The sequence below is a fragment of the Cotesia typhae genome, unplaced genomic scaffold, assembly GCF_013202065.1.
Source record: "Cotesia typhae breed Kobodo isofemale line unplaced genomic scaffold, CoteBio_Ctyphae contig_22, whole genome shotgun sequence".
NCBI classification, from domain to species: Eukaryota; Metazoa; Arthropoda; class Insecta; order Hymenoptera; family Braconidae; genus Cotesia; species Cotesia typhae.
The window spans coordinates 6284685-6305504 of NW_027423728.1; the positions used below are offsets into that span (position 1 = coordinate 6284685).

At 31.3% G+C, this 20820-nt stretch overlaps 1 protein-coding gene across 10 annotated transcripts in view; it reads right to left on the reverse strand.

Moving 5' to 3' along the window:
• The window catches only part of LOC141538480 (ras-related protein Rab-37), a 79777-nt gene that overhangs the window by 20586 nt on the left and 38371 nt on the right, over positions 1-20820 (reverse strand). For 5 of the 10 annotated variants that reach the window (XM_074259970.1, XM_074259973.1, XM_074259967.1 and 2 more), the window contains 2 exons: positions 6571-6801; positions 1665-1772 (listed from right to left, as the gene is read on the reverse strand). In XM_074259970.1, coding sequence (XP_074116071.1) covers positions 1665-1772; positions 6571-6798 — 336 coding nt within the window. In that variant the 5' untranslated portion in view covers positions 6799-6801. Of the gene's footprint in view, positions 1-1664; positions 1773-6570; positions 6802-12787; positions 13101-18637; positions 18957-20820 lie in introns of those variants that run through there. The other 5 variants (XM_074259974.1, XM_074259965.1, XM_074259972.1 and 2 more) reach the window with 5 other exon arrangements.

Sequence of the window (20820 nt, forward strand, 5' to 3'; positions counted from 1 at the left end):
GTATTTAATCAACGTCCGTTTAATTAAGTCGTACGCAGAGGCATTCCGATCGACTTAACCGGTATAATCTAGCAAATTAATTCACTTGATGGTTTAATATAAATGCATTCACTCATAAAGAATCTTTAAGAAATTAACTTGACCGAAAAAAAAATATTTTTAAGAATTTTATCATTTTGAATCGAGCAGAAAAATTTTTGAACTAACATTTCAAAATTCAAGAATTCAATTATTTAAAACAACAAGTTATTAATTTTGGTCCAATTTGGAGTTATTTTTATTTTTTACTTTAACAGTATTTTAATTGCATTTACAGTTTTATTTTATTTATATTTTGGAATATAGTGGGATCATTTTCGTTGAATAAAAAAAATATTTTTCATAGAATCATTTACATCGTCTTATTTTTCCTCATTTTTCTTCACTGAATCACACAAATTTTTCTGCCGTCGCTTTTATGATCAGCCTTAGACTTAAATTTAAAATTAGATTTTTTATTCTTCAAAGATTTTTCTTTAATTTCAACGTGTAAAAAAAATTTTTCCTTATTTTTTTAATTATATAATAGATTTTATAAAATAGTGAAGGATTGCCAAAGCAAACAATCTTAAGCAATTTCTACATTATAAGTAGTTTTTCGTGTAATTAGTAACTTTTCAAAAGAATTAACCGTTCTTAAAGATTTTCCTCTAAAAACAGAAATTTATTCATCAATCCTATGAAAAAATTGAATAAAAAATGTAGGTATTATTTTAATGGAAGATTTTCATTCGAAATAATGATGATTGAATCTCGGGTCTTATTATCTTGGAAGAAAGATATATAAGGAAAAAAATATTATAAAAAAGGTGAAAAGAAGCCTGCTAGCCACTAGTCCACTTGCTACTGTCAGACTCAACTTGATTTATTACCCATCGCGCCTTTTTTGCTTTTGGACCTCTATTTTTCTTTCGGAGATCTCAACATGTCTCTTTCTTCTCTATCCTCCACATGACCATACCTTATATTGTCAATCCTGAGGAAAGATGTATTAAAACCTGAAGAATCGATTTTCGTTTGATGCTCGATGCTCGATGTGGTATTGAAAAAATGTAATTAACGTTCAGATATCTTTTTTAGAGATTGCTCTTTTATTAATTTTTTTCCACTGATGGAAAAATTTAATTGATTTAAAAAAAAAAAATTTTAGCGCAAAGATACATAAAATTTATTTATAATATTACGAAATATTTTTTTTTATTAAATTGGTTGAAAATTTCATAAATGCATTGCTCACATTTTTGTATTATGACAAAAATGACCAAAAATTTCAATCTAAATAACGATTATTTGTTATACGAGGGTCGCGAAAAAAAAAATCCGACTATGTTTATTTTAAAATAATGCATTAATATTTATACTAATTATTAAATTAATTTATTTAATAAAAATAAATGCATTAACTCACCAAAAATTAGTACATTTGTACATTAAAATAAATTTCATGATGTAATTATAGTTTAATTAAATATTAACTTTAATTTGTTCGAGAATGATAATTTATTTTAATTAGAAATTAGAATCTTGTAATTTGTTGTTTTATTTTTCCATTAAAAATTTAATTACCTTGATCTAATATTGATAGAAAATATATAAAAGCAAATAAAATAATAAAATGTACTCACCGTGAATCCAATCCCAACTGTAGCAGCAAAATTCCCCGAGAAACTTCCAGTATCGAATTGAACTAGCAGCGATGTTTTTCCTACACCACTATCACCGAGAAGTATGGTCTGAAAATGAAGAATATTTTTTTATGAAGTCAAATTTGAATCTGATAAATTATCTGGGTAACTGAAAATATTCACATACGACCAAAGATAATAGACAGTAGATAGAATGGAACAAAGAAAAGCTCACACGGCAGGTGCGCTCTATTTGTAAAAACAACAAATATATACATAGTCAAAAACAAACATAAAATAGAACATAAGAGTTTTAGTGTTCAGTCGAAAGAAATAAAAACAAACAACAGAATGGGATCTCATTTTCTCGAGGTTTAAATTACCTAATCAGTCTTAAAGAATAAGTATTGTCGATCGTCGGCTGTCGATTGCCCCGATACAGATGAATTGACGGTATTCGTACCCGTGAAGGTTAGAGTAGATTAAAGCTCAATCTACTTTACCAGTTAATAGTACGGCTCACTGCTCACTAGAGAATCAACTCTAAGAGTAAACTAAAGTTTTTCTTCTATTTCTTGATTAAGAGTTTTGTTTGCGTTTCAAAATTAACTGTAAATCGATGGCTCTGTAATGACAGATGAAAGATAGATGAAAATTCAACGGGAAGTTTGTGGAATTCATCGTCTTTTAGGTCTCATTTCGACGGACGTGCGGGAGCAGCGAAAAGACCGTTCACTTCCGGTTTTATCGTCGTGCGACGCGTAATATATAATGCCAACGAGGTCACTAACCGCGTACCAGGAAGTCGCAAACTCTGCATTCTATGGAAATATGTGATATATGACATTTTTATCTTGTATATATCATTCAAAATCGTATTTTGTGGCGTTTTGGTCACGAGACGATCTTTTATCGGTAATTTTTTTTATTTTAATTAAAAAAAAGTAAAACAGTACAAAGTACCCATGGGTAATCAAGTTCTAGTGAAGAAATATTAGTAATAAAGAAAAAAAAATCGAAAAATTTATCAAGACTTACTAATAAAAATATTAAATCGATTTAAAAAAAATTCTAGAAGTTGTTCATAATTTAAAAATATTTAATCAAGAATTGTTCACTTAAATTTGATTAATTTTTTTAATAGTGTCTTTAGAATTATTTCATGATATTTTTTATTTTCTACTAAAAAAAATCGAACGCGCTTTACCCGCTTTTGTCAAAATTTTTGTTATTGACAATTCAATTAATCAATATTTTTACAAATTTCACTCATTAATATTTAACCGTTGTCACAGTAACCATTATTCTCATTAATTGTTGCTATGGTTATATTGTCTTATTGTCTTCCTGTCAATTAGTACAATTTAAAAGCTTAAGATAAGATTGTTTTATTATAAACAAATTTTGTTATTCCATTTCAGGTTACACTGCAAATAAAATACTTTTATTTATGTCTAGCTAATTAATTAATAAATAATATCTTATGTTTATTATAATGGTAAAAAACAAAAGATAAAAGAATAAACTATTGAGAAAACTAGATATGCAACAACATTACAAGACAAGAGACATCCTGTGTACTTTATACAAGGCCGTGATAATTTGTATGCAAATCGCAACTACCAAGTTTTGATCCACGCGCGTAAATGTCTGAAAAATAAAGCTTTTAAAATATTCATGCGGTAAATATACAATAATAATAATAATCATCAATGTTTTATTTTGTTTTACTTTTATTACTTACAAAACTTTATCAAAGACAAAAAAAAACATTAAGAATTTAATTGTGTAACTGATATGAGTAGAAAGATAAAATATAAAATATATACGGTTGTATTATCTATTAAATGAGTGTCTTCCTATCAGAGTATGGATATATACTCACAGTTTGTACGAAAGATTAAATAATAATAATAATAATAATAACTCTGTAATTTATGACAATATTATTGCGCAGAAATAATTTTTGAACTGAAAAAAATCTATTGGATTTAAAATCGAGTATGACACTATAAATATTTATATATTTTATTATTTTTATTTATTTTATGAGTGTATGAAGTTAAAAGAAAAGATTAATTTTAGAAAAGAAAGAAGAAGAGAAGGGGGAGGAGGAGGAGGAGGAGGAGGAGAAGGAAGCTACCAACAAATATAATAAATGATTAAAAGTATACATAGTAGAGTGATCTTTCCTTTGGACATTATGACGAGGACGCTAACTCAATTTGTATGCGGGTATGCAACTCTGCCAGATGCTTGCTTAAAACCAGACAGCCTTGCTCAAACCGATATACGATATATATACGAGTATACGAGTGTGTATATGTGTAAATACACGGTACACCTTTACAAAATGTTACTTGGTGTATAATGGATTATTCTATTATATCAATGCCTCGATAATGGATTTTGAAAATTTTAGTTAAATGATAATAAAATTAATACTCAAGATAATCAATACTTAGATGTAATTAATTATTTTTGTTATTTCAAGGAAACTTAAGTAAAATACAATGTTTTTTATAGATAAACTTGTGGAAGCTTAAAAAAAGTCAATAAACTAAAAGTAATGTGGAACTTAAATTTAATGATCCTTACAGAAGAAACAAGTAGCTTCATTAACTAAAATTGAATTACGTGTTATGAATATTAATTTAAAATGGAGATGAAGATAATATTTTGCTTTCAAATGTGTATTAATATTGATAATTAGCGCTCAAACCGTGGACTTATGATATGCAAATAGACTTATTGGAGGTTAACCGTCTGGAATATCGACAATACGGTAATAGGCTGACGTGAGGTTATACAGATTGGTCGGAGGTAGAGTACATACTATTATATTACAATTATATATAAGCTATCATCAAAGATATTTTGCCGTTAACAGAAACGTTTGATGACCATAATCATAATGGAGGTATCGGGCAGTATGGCCTCTGCTTAACACCCGTGTGTTTATCACCTCTTTATACCCAGCTTTTAATGAATAGTCGTCATTCTTTGAATCGAATTATAATTGAATTTCATTGAATTAGACCGTGATCTTCGAAAGGACTTAGTTTTGGACAATACTGAAGTAAATTAAAAAAAAAAATTAAAAATGAATAACACCAAATTATTTAAAAAATATTCCTCGTAATAAATAACAATAATGATCTACCAACGATTAATTATCACATATAAATCTGTCTCATTAATATATAAACGATCAAAACCTCAGATATATTAAGTCGAGCAGCCAAGTACGTAATTACTGCTTATAAAACATCGGTGTAATACCCAGTTTTCTGTATCTAGCCAATAAGGAATACAGGATTGGACGATTGGAATTATATGGGCAGTCAGCGAGCAAAAGAGCAAGTCTTGTTATAAGTAAAAAGTACTATATTCAATACTGGTAATCTGTTACAGGGAGAGAGTGAGTACTAAGGATCAAAGAAGAGCAAATGAAAGAAAGCTTAGTAAAAACCGGCTCGTGACGATAAGGGACCCCCTACCGGTTCTATGTGCCAGGTACCCACTTTGGATCGTTCCAAAGAAGTCAGGATTTAGCGGCTTACGCCTCTCGTCTCTCTTTTTATCTCCTTTATTTCTTGGTCCGTATTTGTTTGTTGTATTAGTTGAAAGTTGAGATCCTTTGCTCGCTCGCTCGTTCGCTGGTACAAACACACACTGGATAAAAAATGAACATGCGTGTGTTTTTAAAATATCGTAGTAAAGAGGAACCGACCGAGCGGCGCCCCTTGCCGAGGAAGGCCAAGGGAGCAGTACATAATCTCGATGAAATTATAAACGACAAGCCAAGAAAAAGGTATGTACGTATGTATATATGGTAAAGTAAGAAAATAAATGAAAAATAAGATAAAGAATGAAGAATGGAAGAAGGAGAAGAAGAAGAAGAAGAAGAAATCGTTTACCGTGGAAACGTGCTGCGTTGTCAGACAACAAGGCGAAAGGCGAGGCTAAGGACCGACAAGGACAGAGATCCTAAGTGTGGAGTAGGAATTATACATACACACATTTATACAAAAGTCCAAGTATATGTGAAGGGAATTCAAGAAAAAGAATGAGAAAGAAGCAACACAAGGGAGAAGAAACAACTTAGGGGCCGTACCGGACGATCATGCCAAGTATTCGCGATCATTATTCCACTTGTTTCGCTCTATAACACCAGAGGGAATAACCTTGAAAGCTCGGAGAACAACAAAAAACGATAAGCTGCAAGAATTTTCGTACATCAACTCTTTGTTTTGTTTTTATTTCATTCGCTTCAAGATCTTACGCGGAATATTCTTCCTTTCATATTAATTCCACATCGATGATAACATAATCTTGAATTCGATATTTCAAATTACGCGGCGAAAAAAGAATCGTTAAGTTAAAAATTAATTAGCTGGATATTTTCAACGTTTCCCTTGAAATTTCTGTCATTAAAATCCCAAAGTAGCAATTATCATTTTCGGTGAGAAGAATACTTATAACAATCCAACTTATCCCTATTCTACAAATAGCTTCATTCTTCATCTTCTACATAGGGGAGGGTGGGATGAAACAGGGTACTGAAAGAAGTACTAAGTTTTTGAAAACTTGGAAAAAGTTTTTAAGAAATGCGCTAAATCTTCTTCTTTTTTTTTTTTTTTTTTTTTTTTTTTTAATTATCTCCAGAGTAACTAATAAAAACTTTCAATTGCTCCAAAAAAATTTTTTTTATCTTTTGCAAACGAAATAAGATATTCCTTAAAAAAGTAAAACAACAAATTTACTTTCATGGGAGAATTTTTTTTCAGACATTGACACTTTATATCTCTTATCACAAGCAACATATCGTGATAAGTATGCAACATATTTTCGTTAAAAATTGAATGAGTGAAAGTAAAAAAATTTTGGATGATTCATTAAATACCTTGTGTGCAGTATCTTCAATATCTCTGCCAAATTCACGTCTAGGACTGATATTTTTCGTAAAACCAATGTTTCTCTGATAACCACCACTCAGAACTTCAGCAGGAGGCTTGTAATCTCTGTACCCTGTTGGAGAAGGCGTTGCTTCGGGGACCTGGTCTCTCGGAGTCAAAGAATGTGTGTTTGATTCATCCATTTTCAACACTTCGTCAGTGATATCCTGAGTCATGATCTATTTTTGTAAACAGAAAGAGAAAGATAAAAAATATCAGTTGATATTTGTCGTGATTTTCACGATGTTCAGAACAAGGGAAAGTTGGTCCTTGAAAAAACGATAAACATGGTATTTTCGTTATTTAAGCTTTGAAATAATGATGGATATATCCGTATATGTTTGTATGATCATATCGAGAAAAATGGAAACAATATAAGAAGCTTTGCATAGGATGTGAAGAGCCAGAATGTTGAATGCATAAACCGATAAACTTTTTTCCTCAGTACAGACTTAGATTGTTCTCGGGATTTTGCATTTTTCTTTTTCGACAGATTACACTGGATTTATTCAACGTCTCTTCAGAACCTATATAAATATATATAAGTATAACCGACAAAAAATATACGATCATAAAACATGTATTTGCGCGTCACCGTATAGTTTAATCATTGCATACCCAATTTTATTTCTATAATCTAAAAAAATAAAAAAATTTATTATACCGCGTAATTTTTTATACATTCTACTGTTTTGTTTAAAAAAGTAAATAAAGCTCGCTTTTAACCTATAGAACGCCATTTTCATACATATTTTTTTAGTATTTTCAATAAGGCAAAGATTTTATATAAAACTAGATGATTCTCGCGGACTTATTCACTGAATTTATTGTAAAATTGAATTTTAAAATGTAGACTTGAAATTCGATTGAAATGTTCCTTTTACTGAATAAAAATTTTTCAAATTTTTCCATCTGCAGATAAGAATATATTAAGGAAAATAACTATAAAGAACAAACTTCATTCATTTGTAAATAGAGGTATTAAAACAAAATTCTCAAAAGCTTCAAGTTAGAGATATGGAAATTATTTTTAAGAATTTATCAGCCGGCAAAAGGGATCCTTCAGTATAGACAAAAGCTCTGCTTAAAAGTGTGAAAAAAAGGAACGATGACTTATTTAGACTTTATACGAAATCTGAGATACAGCACGCCACCGCCCTCCATTTCATTTCGCCCTTCAGACCGCCCCATAAAACCCCGGGGAAAATACAGGGGTGGCCCCACCTCTCTAAAAATATAAGACCTCGAGTATACTATAGCCGCTCTCACATTTATTTCTCAATTGCACTCTCCTGGCCTAACAATAAAAGTCAATTAACGACGGAGGACAATCCTCCAACCTCCAATTAACTGATCAAAAAAATTTCTCTCACTTGTAATTATGTATTTTTTTTATTTTTTTCTTTTCAAACCACTGCATAGCTGGTTAGAGCTTCTGAACAATCGCAAGTGCACGGAGATTTTTTTTTTCGCGATAAATTATGCGGAAAATAGAACCTCAATACGAAGTACGTGATTGAAAAATCTAAATATCTCTCAATGGATGTATTTGCGACAATACTTTATTTGATGAATAAAATATAATATATGTAACATCAATTCATTTTATACACCCGTGAGGAATACAAAGATCGATGGATTGGGAATTTATTCACGAGAGATGAATGGAAAAAGACAAGCAAATATATATTATTTTTTAAACATATATGTTTATTTCATATTACGCTTTTGTCAATATTGTGACGTAGCACTGTAAGGTAAATTTTCCGCTTCGCTAAATGTTGTTTTATTATTATCATTAATATTAAATGATGCGATTCGAAATAAAATATTTTTTTTTGAATGTCGATTAATTTTATACGTCCATTAAACAAATATGTAAATTGTTCGAGGGTTTGCGTTACTTTTTTTTATGAATATGCATTTTTTTTCGAGATCGAGGTAAATTTAATTTGACAAAAAAATGAGATATCAATGAAAAAAAACTCAATTATGATGATTAAAATTTTATTGCAGACAGAATTTTTTATTTTTTTTTATTAAACAATTTTTTAAGCAAGTAGTAAAGAACTATGAATTACTACGGATTAATAAAAAATTAAAAAATATCTGTTGATGAAAATACTGACCCAGTGCAAGTAAAAATAAGTAAAGTGAATTTAATTAATCGATCATTTGATAACCGATATCGTAAACCGGGAGCCACAAAATAGATCAAGTAGTATCACGTTTATGAACATCGGAAACGTTTATCCAAAACCCGTCGATATTCTCTGGGGTCGGATATTCGGATATTCGGATATATCTCGGATCTTGGACGGAATCGACCGCCTGTTGGTATCCAGGATTATCGGCATTTCCGGGCTGCGTTCACTCTCCTCTGTACTAGCTCACTCGGCATGATGGGATAAATTCTAAAGGGACAAAGGCTACAGAGAAGATAAAAAGAAAAAAAAAAAACAAGTTAAAATACAACGTCCAAAAACGGACAACAGAGGACCCATGAAAAAAATTAAACAACCGGTGTAATTCCTTGTTCAATTAGTCTTTTTCAATTTCTTCGGCCTCCGGTCACCTTCGACCTAGTTCATTGTTTCCTCATAAAACAACCCTAGATCAAATTAAATTTTATTGCTGTTATTTGGAGGTAAGAAAAATCATAATATTTCGCAGTAATAAATTTTTGGTTAAATTTAACACCAAAAGTTTTGTTGGTGACTTTTTTTTATACAAACTTCATGTTAATTCAACACAATCCCAACAATGAAGTAACACAGCTCTATGTTAAAGTAATATTGAAAAAGTGATAACTTGGATGCTTTGGGGCCGGAATACATCTTACACAGTAAAAATTTTTATGACGCAATAACGTAAAATTTTTTATTGTGCAATGCATTACAATTATCAAGAAAATGATTTTTTTCAGCTTGTATAGTGTGCGTCGAGGATTGAAATTGGATAACCAAGACTAAGTTAGCTGCTGTTAGGTCTTATTTCACACGGAAAAAAGAAAACTCAAAAAATTACATTATAAATAGTAATAAGTGTCCCGTCGTATTTAAAACTAGAAAAATTATAGTTCGAAATAACATTTTTTTAAATTTAAACTTTGAATGTTAATTTTCAGAGCTTTCAATGTAAATATTACAATCTGAAACTGTAATTTTTCCAGTTTTCATCACGGAGCGCCACGTTACATTATATAATGTAATATTTCTATTTTTCTTTTTTCCGTGCAATTTCATCAAGATGCGACTGGGTAGTCAAATTGTCCTTCAACGTTACATCGTATAGTCCAAAATGGCATTGATATGTTTATAAGAAGAATTGAAGGTCACAGAAGGATAGAAATTTTTTATTAACGGTCATACTAACTACGTTTTTCATTTTTAAGGCTCTTAACGTTAAATTTAGGTCCAATATTTTGACTCGAGAAAACAAATAAAATTTAGTAATGTCGAAAATGTAAAAGAAAAATAAATTTTTGTACCAAGTGGAGGTCTACGTGTACCTATGACACGTATTGGAGACTTACACTGACACTTACATTAAACATGAGCCCAGTATGATGGGTGCATAGCATTGTATCGATGCATCGGTATATAAAATAGTGTTAGTGGTTGCCTGCTTGGTTGATGCTCGTGGGCGGGCGACTCGGCTAAATATAGAGAGCGCTTTGATGGCGAGCTCCATGCGCTTGCAAGAGACGAAAGCGGAAAGGAAGAGACTCTACGCTGTGTGCTATAATATAACGTCTGTGGCTATGCTGGTAGTTATATATGTGTATATACACTGGACTCAACTGAAGCTTTATGTTACCGCTTCATGTTGCAGTCATGCATTCGAAGCTCGTTAGCCTTTTTTGTCATTGATCTTTCAACATACATATACACATTCGTATGTCCACATATATACATACAGGTTACGTGTATGCTTGTAAAATGTATAAATTTATTTACAGCAATAATGTTGCACTGGAAAAAAAAGTACTTGATTCAAAAAAATATTTATCGATATTGACGTTATAATCCGATATTGAAAATCAGAGTGACTTTTTTATAACACATATTAGATAAAATAAACTAAATGTACAAATGTGTGCTTGAAGTATCATTGGCGTTGAATGATAGCTCTTTCGTTTTGATATTCGAAGTTAAAATATGCATGCAGCCTGTCAAAAAGCCAATCGTGAATACTTGAAGCCAATCGGTATAACTTTTCAACCCGCACATATAAACTCGGATTATGAGATTTCATTTTAGTTTTGTTGATGTATGTGTATATCCTATCATACATCACATGTGACATTTCGTTGATATAAGTTTCTGAACAAATAACGTGATATCATTTGCAGCCAATGAATATAAGTGACATATTGTTATTCGTTTTGTAAAATATAAAATCACTGAACTGATTTTATATCTATTAGAATTTTTTTTCGAAGACCTAAGCTGTTTTTGAGCTGGAAGAAATTTTATCAAGATAAGACAATTTTGATAGGTCGCGATAAAAATTTACTTCAGCCAAAAGAATTTATATTTTCTCTAGTAGAAATGAAATAGAGTTTTTAACAAGTAACTGGCCAGTGTAATATCAAGTTTCTGTCAAATAACTGGTCAGTTTTACTATAGATCTAACCGAATATTATAGCGGCTTTAGTTAAATTTTCAATTTCAAATTTTGAGATTATCAGGAGTTATTAAAATTGTCAAATAAAATTATTATATTAATAATTACAACTTTCATGTCGAACATTATGAAATTAATTTATCATAAACTACAAGCTATGTTATAATAAAATGATAATAATGAATAATTAACAAGACTGTTGAGTTTCAATTGATTATACATCCATTAGTCGGTGATTATGACCCTCTAATGAATATTACATATGTCAATTGTCATCAAAACATGAACATAATCCTTACTAATAAAAATTAAAATCTGTTTCATTTGCGCGACAATGTACGACCCAATTTGGCTTTCAATGTAAATCATATAGCCACTACTAATTAAAATTGAATCAATTATTCTATTTGAGCCAGTAATCTGGACCATGACGGTACTATACACCCAATTCATACAGGAATAATCCGTGCATATATTGGATTAATATTCTATGGCAAAGCTCAACAGATTCACATGATTCTATTTTATTCAATATTCTGATTTTGGATTACAAGATTATTCACGATTACCACGAGTATTTTGTGTGATGATGTTCACGGGCTATTATATACAATATTCAAATTATTTCAGGTAATTATTAATATCTAATAAATTCATTGATCATTTCTGTTTATAGATAGGAATTTTTTCTGATAGAAAATTTTAGTAAAATTCTAAGTGAAAAATTTTTGAACCAAGAAAATAATTGTGAAAATTTCAATTGTTTTGAATCAAGACAAAAAATTCTTGAATCAAGTAAAATTTACTTAAACCAAGAAAAATTTCTTAGTTTAAGAATTTTTCTACTCAAATGAAGAAGATGAAGTTCTTTAAAATTATTTACTTGATTCAAATAAATTTTTTTTGTGTAAGTATAGAATTAGCAAGAAGTTGCAAGGATGGCCTTTAGAGTTAACCGTTTTCCCAATTTTTTTTCCTTTATATAATTCTTCAAAATGATCTTTTTCTATCAAATTAATTTTTTAATCAGTCAAAAAGTCAGTTAAAACGATCATTAGCATGTATACAAAAAGCTAAACTGATAGGACATGAAATTATCCACCCTCAAACAGTATTTTCAACCGCAAACATGCGGTTTATTAGTCTACCACGTTGATCCAATAAAACTCGGTCGGCAAGCTCATCAGCACAAAATTGGATCGATGGAATTCCTTTTTTACTTTTTCCTTCCATATCCAGTGTACTAACGTATACAACACACCGCGCCTCTCTCAATGTCATTCGTATAATAAAATGTATACAATTCATACTAATGAATATAAACATTTAAAAAAATTTCACAAATTAAAAATTGAAAATTAACAACTAATTTGATTTTTTTTTTTTTTAATTATTTTGTAACAAATTTCTAATCTCTCTACTTAAAAAGTAGTAAATGATAATAATAATTGAAAAAACCACAAACCTACTTAACCGCAAAACTTGTAGGCAATTTTCATAATTTAGATGGATTTTAAATGGAATAAAAATATTTACCTAAATATACCGTATTATGGAATTTGGAGTACAGAAAATATAGGTCGAGGTTACCTTCCGTCTCTTTCTCCTATGTCGGTCACGTGACACCAAACCCACTCACAATATACGTACACTTGACTGCAATGTTACTTTAAATTAATAGAAGAATGTACTGCTAAACTAAATCTGAATAAATATCACAGCGAAGGAAGCGAACCCTTCAATAATAAGTAAGGAGCTTATCGAGTAACAATAGCTGAGAAGCATGTCTTTGTTTAATTCTTCAGATATTTAATATATTTATTTCTATAAAATAAGCTTTCGTGCTACTGAAGCTTGCGGCTTATTCTATCTCTATATTCACACAATACACGAAGGACGAATTGCGGGCATGCGCAGAATCCGCAAAACCTCAACCATCCAGTACAATTCGATAGTCCGGCTCCTGCGTCACTGTTTGTTGCGTCATCTATTCCGTCACCAATTGCGCACGTGTTCCGTGGGCGGGAAATTCACTTTCTTCGTTTGAATTTCAAGTATTTTTTACGATTAATTCTTACGAAGAAATTTTCTAGAGATTGTGAATTATTCGTTAAAATTGACCTCTAACAATTCAATAATTTTTATGAGAAACTTTTATAAAAATATGTTAATTCATAAATCAGATCGATAAAAATTCTTTAGAGGTGGCTAAAGATTTACAAAAATTTTTTTAATTGTCAGATATTGAGTTTTCTTTTGAATAAATATTATTTCTTGTCATGCTATTATTTTCTAGATTCAAAATTATGTAAATTTAAAGTAGAAATTTTTATTTATAGAAGTCGCTGAGGATTTTAATAACTTTCTTTAGATGCCGGATAAATATCTGATCATTTGACTTTTATTAATGTCAAAATAGTTTATTTAAATTCTTGATTGTGTTAACTCGATAGAAAAAATTTAAAATTCGTATACTAATATTCAAAAGTCGAATAAATTTTAAGTATTCTAAGTGAATCAAAATAGTGAATCTTCTGCCTATGCTACACCATGCTAAGACTACCTTAATAAAATCAAAAATGACTGCTACAACATTAATTTTGATTATCACAATCATTACTTGACGTCTATTGATGACCATTAACGATAAATGATGATTAGTACAGAGCAGTACAAAAAGTGATAACGATATCATTATCATTGACAGCAAAGCAGAGCGTTGGTAACCCTTCCGTGAAATATTGGCAACAGAGAACAGCCTGAAAGGGAAGGCATGCAGATAATAAAGCTTTGCAGCCGATAAAATCACACTCCGTGACGTTGAATTACCAACCTTCAGCGCTGAGCATCTGTAAGGGTGAGGGAAAACGCAAGTAGCGTGTGATAAGGATAGTTATAGTTTGCTGAAGTGAAACGGAAGCGTGTATGTGGGCGGTTTAATGATTTTGACCTGCGCGATTCCATCAGAAATCAGATCCAAGTTCGCAAGCTCGACGGAAGATGGCAACTGTGCTTGCGTCGCCTCGACTCTTTGTTCGATCATCGTGGCCCTTTTTTCTCCAATGTTTCATAAAACTGTTATCTATTTCCATTTTCCATTCGGCAAATTAAAACAATCAATCTTCATTACGCCTATCTGTTATCTTCTATCTCCCATCACTCATGAGACATTGTCCATTTCCATTGTTCAACAAAACTATCGCACACATTTAAATCTCATGAATCACTTAATTTGTTTATATACGACAAAATACACCTATGTCCCTTCAAAGTTCACCCCAGTACAGTCCCTAGCTCCTAACACGGTCTGGACTTGGAATTCCAGACATTAATGCAGGTTTAGAACGTTCGAGAAGCTCCGTCTACCTTCTCTTACAGCTCCTGATACCCGTAGAAATGGCGTTTCTGCTGTACGTAAGCTTGGAGACATTTCAAGCCTGATCATTTATCATCAAGTCCAATGATCTTTATCATTTCTGATGATCCGTCAATCTTGCCTAAGATTTCCTGATCATTTCCGTCCAAATTTTAGTAAACTTGATCACCAAATTTCTTCTGAAGGAGAGTTACAGGAATCATGACAATCTTACTGATAGACAAAGAGATGTGCTATAATTAAATACTCATAGCAACCAAAAAATAATAAATTTTGACGTAAAACCCGTCGATTATCAACGGAGGTATTTCTGAAGAGGTAAATTTGGGTCCCCGCCCTCGAATCTCCTGGTTCTTCTCCCCTCGGCAAAAGTTCCCCTATTCCATCCAATATCGTTCCAACAAAGAGGTATTCAGCTCCTGGTGCCGCTTAATAACTTTCGATTCGCTGGATATCCGACAAATTAAACCTTTGGCTGACTGAATTACAATTCTGAGACGCAAATCGGTTAATTGGAGCCCAATTAAGCCTAGAAAGCTCTGCCCGAATTGGCAGGAGCATCAAATCATTAGGATTTATGCATTGATTATTATCATCATTAATGATATTCAATGATTGCTTCACAAGGGACTGTTTTCCATCAAAATACAGTGTTTTTCAATGTCAGTCACTGTTCCTGATACTTCTAAGCGGCTTTTTAGCAGGAGGTCTCCAGTAGAGCGTAGATCATTGCAGAAAACATAGAACAGAATATTGGGCTCGAAACGGAATCCCCTGATACATTCTCCGGGGAAATCAAAGACAGAGCATAGAATGTATTTTACAGAATGGAATAAAAGCAAGAGTTGGGTGATACCTCCTATATTAGGAGGGATTAAAGCCGTGGGGCCTTGATACTTAAGCGGGGAACATACAAACAACAGACGGCGTCTGCGTTAGTCATTTGTTGTAAAACGACGCGCCATCTTGCACGTCTGCGTCTCGCCGCCCATGTAATCAGGACAACATGATGGTTCTGTGATGCGGCTCGAGGGTCGCAGGTGGCGGCAGTGTTTCAAACTATCTTCGTTGGATATTTTTGTACAGTTTCGTCTGTACGCTTATGTTACTTGAATTATACTATATATAACGCCACTTTTTTTAATCCACTGTACGGTTTATTTTGTTCTTTTCTGTCCTGGGGTTTCTTTTTTTTTTGTACTGGGAGCGACTCATATCCACTCCAACCATTCTTTAAGTATATATGTATGGATGTGTATATACTTTTTTTTTTTTTTTATTTTTTTGTACATGGAGAGACGGTGAATTCTCGTGAGAAGCGACAGTTGGGTGCAAAGGAGAGATCCGCAAGCCATTTATGGAAGAAACGAGGAGAAGGCTTCGTAAGTACTCGGGTATCATGACGATGAGAAAGTTGTCTTTTCAATTTAAACGAATTGATATAGCAATTTAATCTCATAGAACCCATGATTTTATTCAAGGACAATTTAGTTGATACAACTAACTATGATTACTGTTATTTATTGCTGAGTTTTTATTGTTTTTATTTTTTTGTAGCAAGAGAATATTGTATATTGGATCGGGTTTTTATTTTAATGATATTTAACGTTTTCTCTTAGATTGTGCTGCTAAAGATGAAAATGAGAACTCGAGTTAAGTCACGATTCATGAATACACTCTGAGAAACCACGTGCGGGTAGATAATCGTGAGTTCTCCGCGGTACGCCGCGGGATTCTCAGCGGATGTCAGTGAACTCTGGATAGCAGATATATAGGAGTTTGTAGAGGGAAACCAAGGCCCGGTCTGATGGAATATCGATTTGTCTATTTGAGAAAAAACGCTTGCTTCTCGTCCTCGGCAAGTGCAAGCTTGCATTCTGGAAATTATATTTAAGTAAATTTTATTACGGTAATTGATTTGCAATTCGTCAATTTGATGTTGTATTGTATGTGTAGAACAAAAGAATTCATTTTTATCGAAAAAATGTGGCTATATAAAAATCATGCACGGAGAAAACAGAAATATGACAAATAATAGTGGATTTATAGTAAATAGTAATAAATTTCGAGATACAAAGAGTTTAATTGCTCGAATTCCAACTCAGAAAAATATTTACTAAGTACATTTTTCGTCTCGAATCAAGTTAATTTTGTTTCAGTGTTTTATTGTAAACTAAACAGTATAATTACAAGGAATCTGTTATCTTTATTTAATTCAAGAAGCAATGAGCTCAAACAGCAAATAACATTCCTTCTAAATTCTTCGAATTCATAGGAGATACTGTACGGAGTACACTCTCATTATACACACACGGAAAAAAACTAAACTATGATAAATAATAATAGATGTAAGGAAAATAATGTTAATCATAATATATAGAAAAAACATCAAGAATATGGAAAAAAGAAAAATGGAAAAATTACATGATAGATTGTAAACGTGGCCCGTCTTAAAGAAAACTGGAAAAATTACAGTTTCAGATTTTAATTATTACATTAAAATGTAACTATTACATTCTACAATATAATTCTTATAAAATTTGTAATAATTACAATCTGAAACTGTAATTTTTCCGGTTTTCTTTACGACAGACCACGTTTAAATTATGTAATGTAATTTTTCCATTTTTATTTTTTCCGTGAAAAGTTACATAATTTATATCATCAGAATTTTAGATTTCAATGAAGTCAAGATTAACATTTAAAAGGTAAAATAATAATTTTCAAATTTATAATGATTCAAGATTTTTCTTGAGTCAAATTAATCCTTTTTATCAGTGTTCGTAAGTTAAAATTGTGATTAAAATCCTTTAACAATTTTATAATAAAAAGAGATTTGTTCTACAAGCCAAATTTATTTTATTAAAACGATATGATTGCTAGGGAAAGATAATACATAATCACAAATTCTACTATTTTTGGTAGTTAACTTCAAGAAATATACGACATGGTAATCGAACCGTATTTTGTGGGATACCATTTAAAATTGGATGTCGTCCAAAGTGAATCTTTCCAAGTGATTGCGTTCTGGAATATCGTTAAAATCCATAAGTCTGTCAATACTTAACCTTCATAGATGAAGATATCTTGCCGCAATTATTTGAATTTAGATGTTTTGATAGCTTTAAATTTTAAATTTAAAAGAAGACATGTTATAGAACAAAACTTTTTTACTTTTTTTTTATTGTTAATTTTCAACCATATTTGTGTGTATATACAAGTGAATCAGTAGCTTGAGATATCGATTCGCAGGTGGCTACTATAGCCCTTGAGAACTGCTTACAATACGATTTATTATGTGGAACCACCTGCTTGCTACTACTCTTTTCGAAATCTCAATCGACGCCGACATGGGACACAGCTAACCTCCATTTCATATATACCAACATTTGAAGATGAACTGGTATCTTTTACAATACACATATATTTCTTCTTTCCTTTAATGTTTGCATAGTTTTTTTTTTTTTTTTTTTCCCAATCTAAGGTAGTAATAATTAAACTCCAGTCTTGCGACGTGAAAATTTAGAATTAAAAATTTTTATGTTCAATATTCAACAATTTTTCGTTGAGTTAATACAATTATATCAAAATAACGCACGAATGTGTTAAATATTGAATACAAATTTTTTTTGATGCAATGACAGAAATCTTTTTATTATAAATCATTACATTAATATAAAAAAATAATAACAATAATATATTTACAATTGTGTAGTGATATAAAAACTCATGAATAAATTCATCGCCTACTAAGGGGATTCAACGGTTCATTATTCCTCAGTACTCATTTTCATTTTACCCTTCTCATCTTAGTATCTTGAGAGGTACATACAAATATATTGTATATAATAGTGATCTTTAAGCTTTAATAAACGCATCTTTTGAGTCACTTCCGGTAGGTTTATTCAAAGTATAAAACACTTTAACATCTTATTTTTTATATGTAACATATTTTGGGATTATCTATCAAGAATAATTTAAATAGGTTATCTTTATTTTTTTGAACTTACCGCTAAGAAAATCAATGATTTCATCAGCTTTGTGATTTAATCAGCTTTTTTACTCAAAAAATGACGTCGCTTTCCGTGAATCGCTTCAGAGTCGGTTGATTCGTGCGAGAGATATCGTTGTTGAAAGAAATCTCAAGCAAGTGATTTTTCAAAATAACTTGAAAAATTTACGTTCAATTTTTTCGTCACATTTTTTTATTGAGTTCAGAAAACTACGTAGATTGCCGCAAACTGCATCAGAATCGATTCATTTTTTCGAGAGATATTTAATTTTTTTAGAATTAACAAAACATGATTTTTCAATTATTTATCAGAATGTATTTTTTTCTAAGAATTTTAATAAAACTCTCTTAATCACGCTAAATGATCAGATCATTTGTCCGAAAGTTATTGTAGCTTAAATATTTTGAAAAAAAGTATTTTATTAAATACAAACTAAACGTTTGAGCTCTAAGAGCTCAAAAACATCGTAATAGGTTAAATTTGGAGCGTTTTACATTTGAAATTAGCAAGTTGCAGTGATGATCTGTAAGGTCAACCGTTTTACTAATTTTTTTTACATAATGTGCATAGTTGCGAAGAAATCGTGGCACTAAATAAATGATACATACAATGAATTTAAAATTTAGTAGGATGCAATATGGCACGTAAGATAATAGTAGTTGGCCGAGTAGGCAGTCACCAAAATAGCTTCGTGATTTATTTTATGCGAGAGCCGCGCGCGCGTTACTTGGTAGACCTTGGAGGCTTTTTCAAATGATTTACTAAAATAAACCATATATTAACGCTTTTATTCCTCGGGATATATGTTAAAATATTTATAATATTATTATCATATCTAAAGTGCAATATGGACAAAAACATAAACATTATGTACAGTATATTAATATAAATAAAGACCAAGCTTTAAAGCATATTTGAGAGTTAAAATATTTTAATGCCTAAGTAATTTTATTTGACTCGAAATTTTCTCTTTTTAATTCACAACAAAGTAATTCTTTAGAATGATTTTTTTAATTCAAGATTTTTCCTTTTTACTGAAGTTAATTTTCTTTTATTTTATCTTCTAGGACTTTTATAACTTAAAAAAAAAACTATGTGAAATCTTTCAATGTAACTTTAACTTAAACGAATAATTCGAGAAAATCGAAGAAGAATAGTCGATTTTCATTATCATTTAATACGATAATACGTAAGGGTGAACGTTGAAACAAGCGCCGGCGCCAATTGGAGTAAAGAGAGTATAGAAAGTATATAGATATATAAATTATATAGTTATATTATATATATATAGACAGTCGATAAACACTTGGAAGCCCCCTTTTACACAATCGACTGCAGTCGCCTAACTTACTCCCCTCGACTTGTTCGCTTATGAAATGAAAAAACTTGTCACCCCCGTGAAGCCTAATGACATCAAGCGCTGCGGGGGTGTGTGATGTATTCTGCCCGCAGCATTTTTTGATACATACACACATTTGCGCTGATAAAATGCTTAATAATACATTAATTTATTTATTTTTTTTAATTTGTAAAAAGGAATAAAATAAAATATAAAACAAGCAGTAAATCGATGTCATCAGAAATGTTAAATGCTGTATAGCTGAAAAAATACAGAGTCGACATTGTTGCGATTTGAGGGAGAGTACCAGGACTTTGAAGTACTTGGTAACATATCTGTTTCTCGGGAACTCGAGCGCCAGGATATACCAGGAAAGTATGTGCAGAAGGACATCCTTGAGTGAGAAGGATGTTCGAGCTTGATTTTCGAGTGGTATTTAATTCTACGGAGATAATGTTAAATATCAACAAGTGGGGAGAACACGTTTTCAGGACGACAAGGACTAGCGGTGGCGCCAACCGTAGCCTTTGAGGCGCGTAGGACAATGGAGTCCTCGAATAAGGAGCAGAGTAACAGAAAATCCGGGTAGTGTACGTGCGGAATCGCGTGCGCTACACTCTTTTTCTTTGCCCCCACGGTGATTTTATTGTGGGAGTTGAGGCGAGTAGAGAACATGAGTGTGGTACCCAAGACACGCGACCGAATCATTGCATGCAAACAGACAAATCAAAATATGTATGATATATGTTCTGGGTAAGTTTCAAATGTTAGACTTTTCATTTAAACTAGCTAGCAACCCTCAGTAATATGTAACGGCCGAGAATTACGAATTAAGAATAAA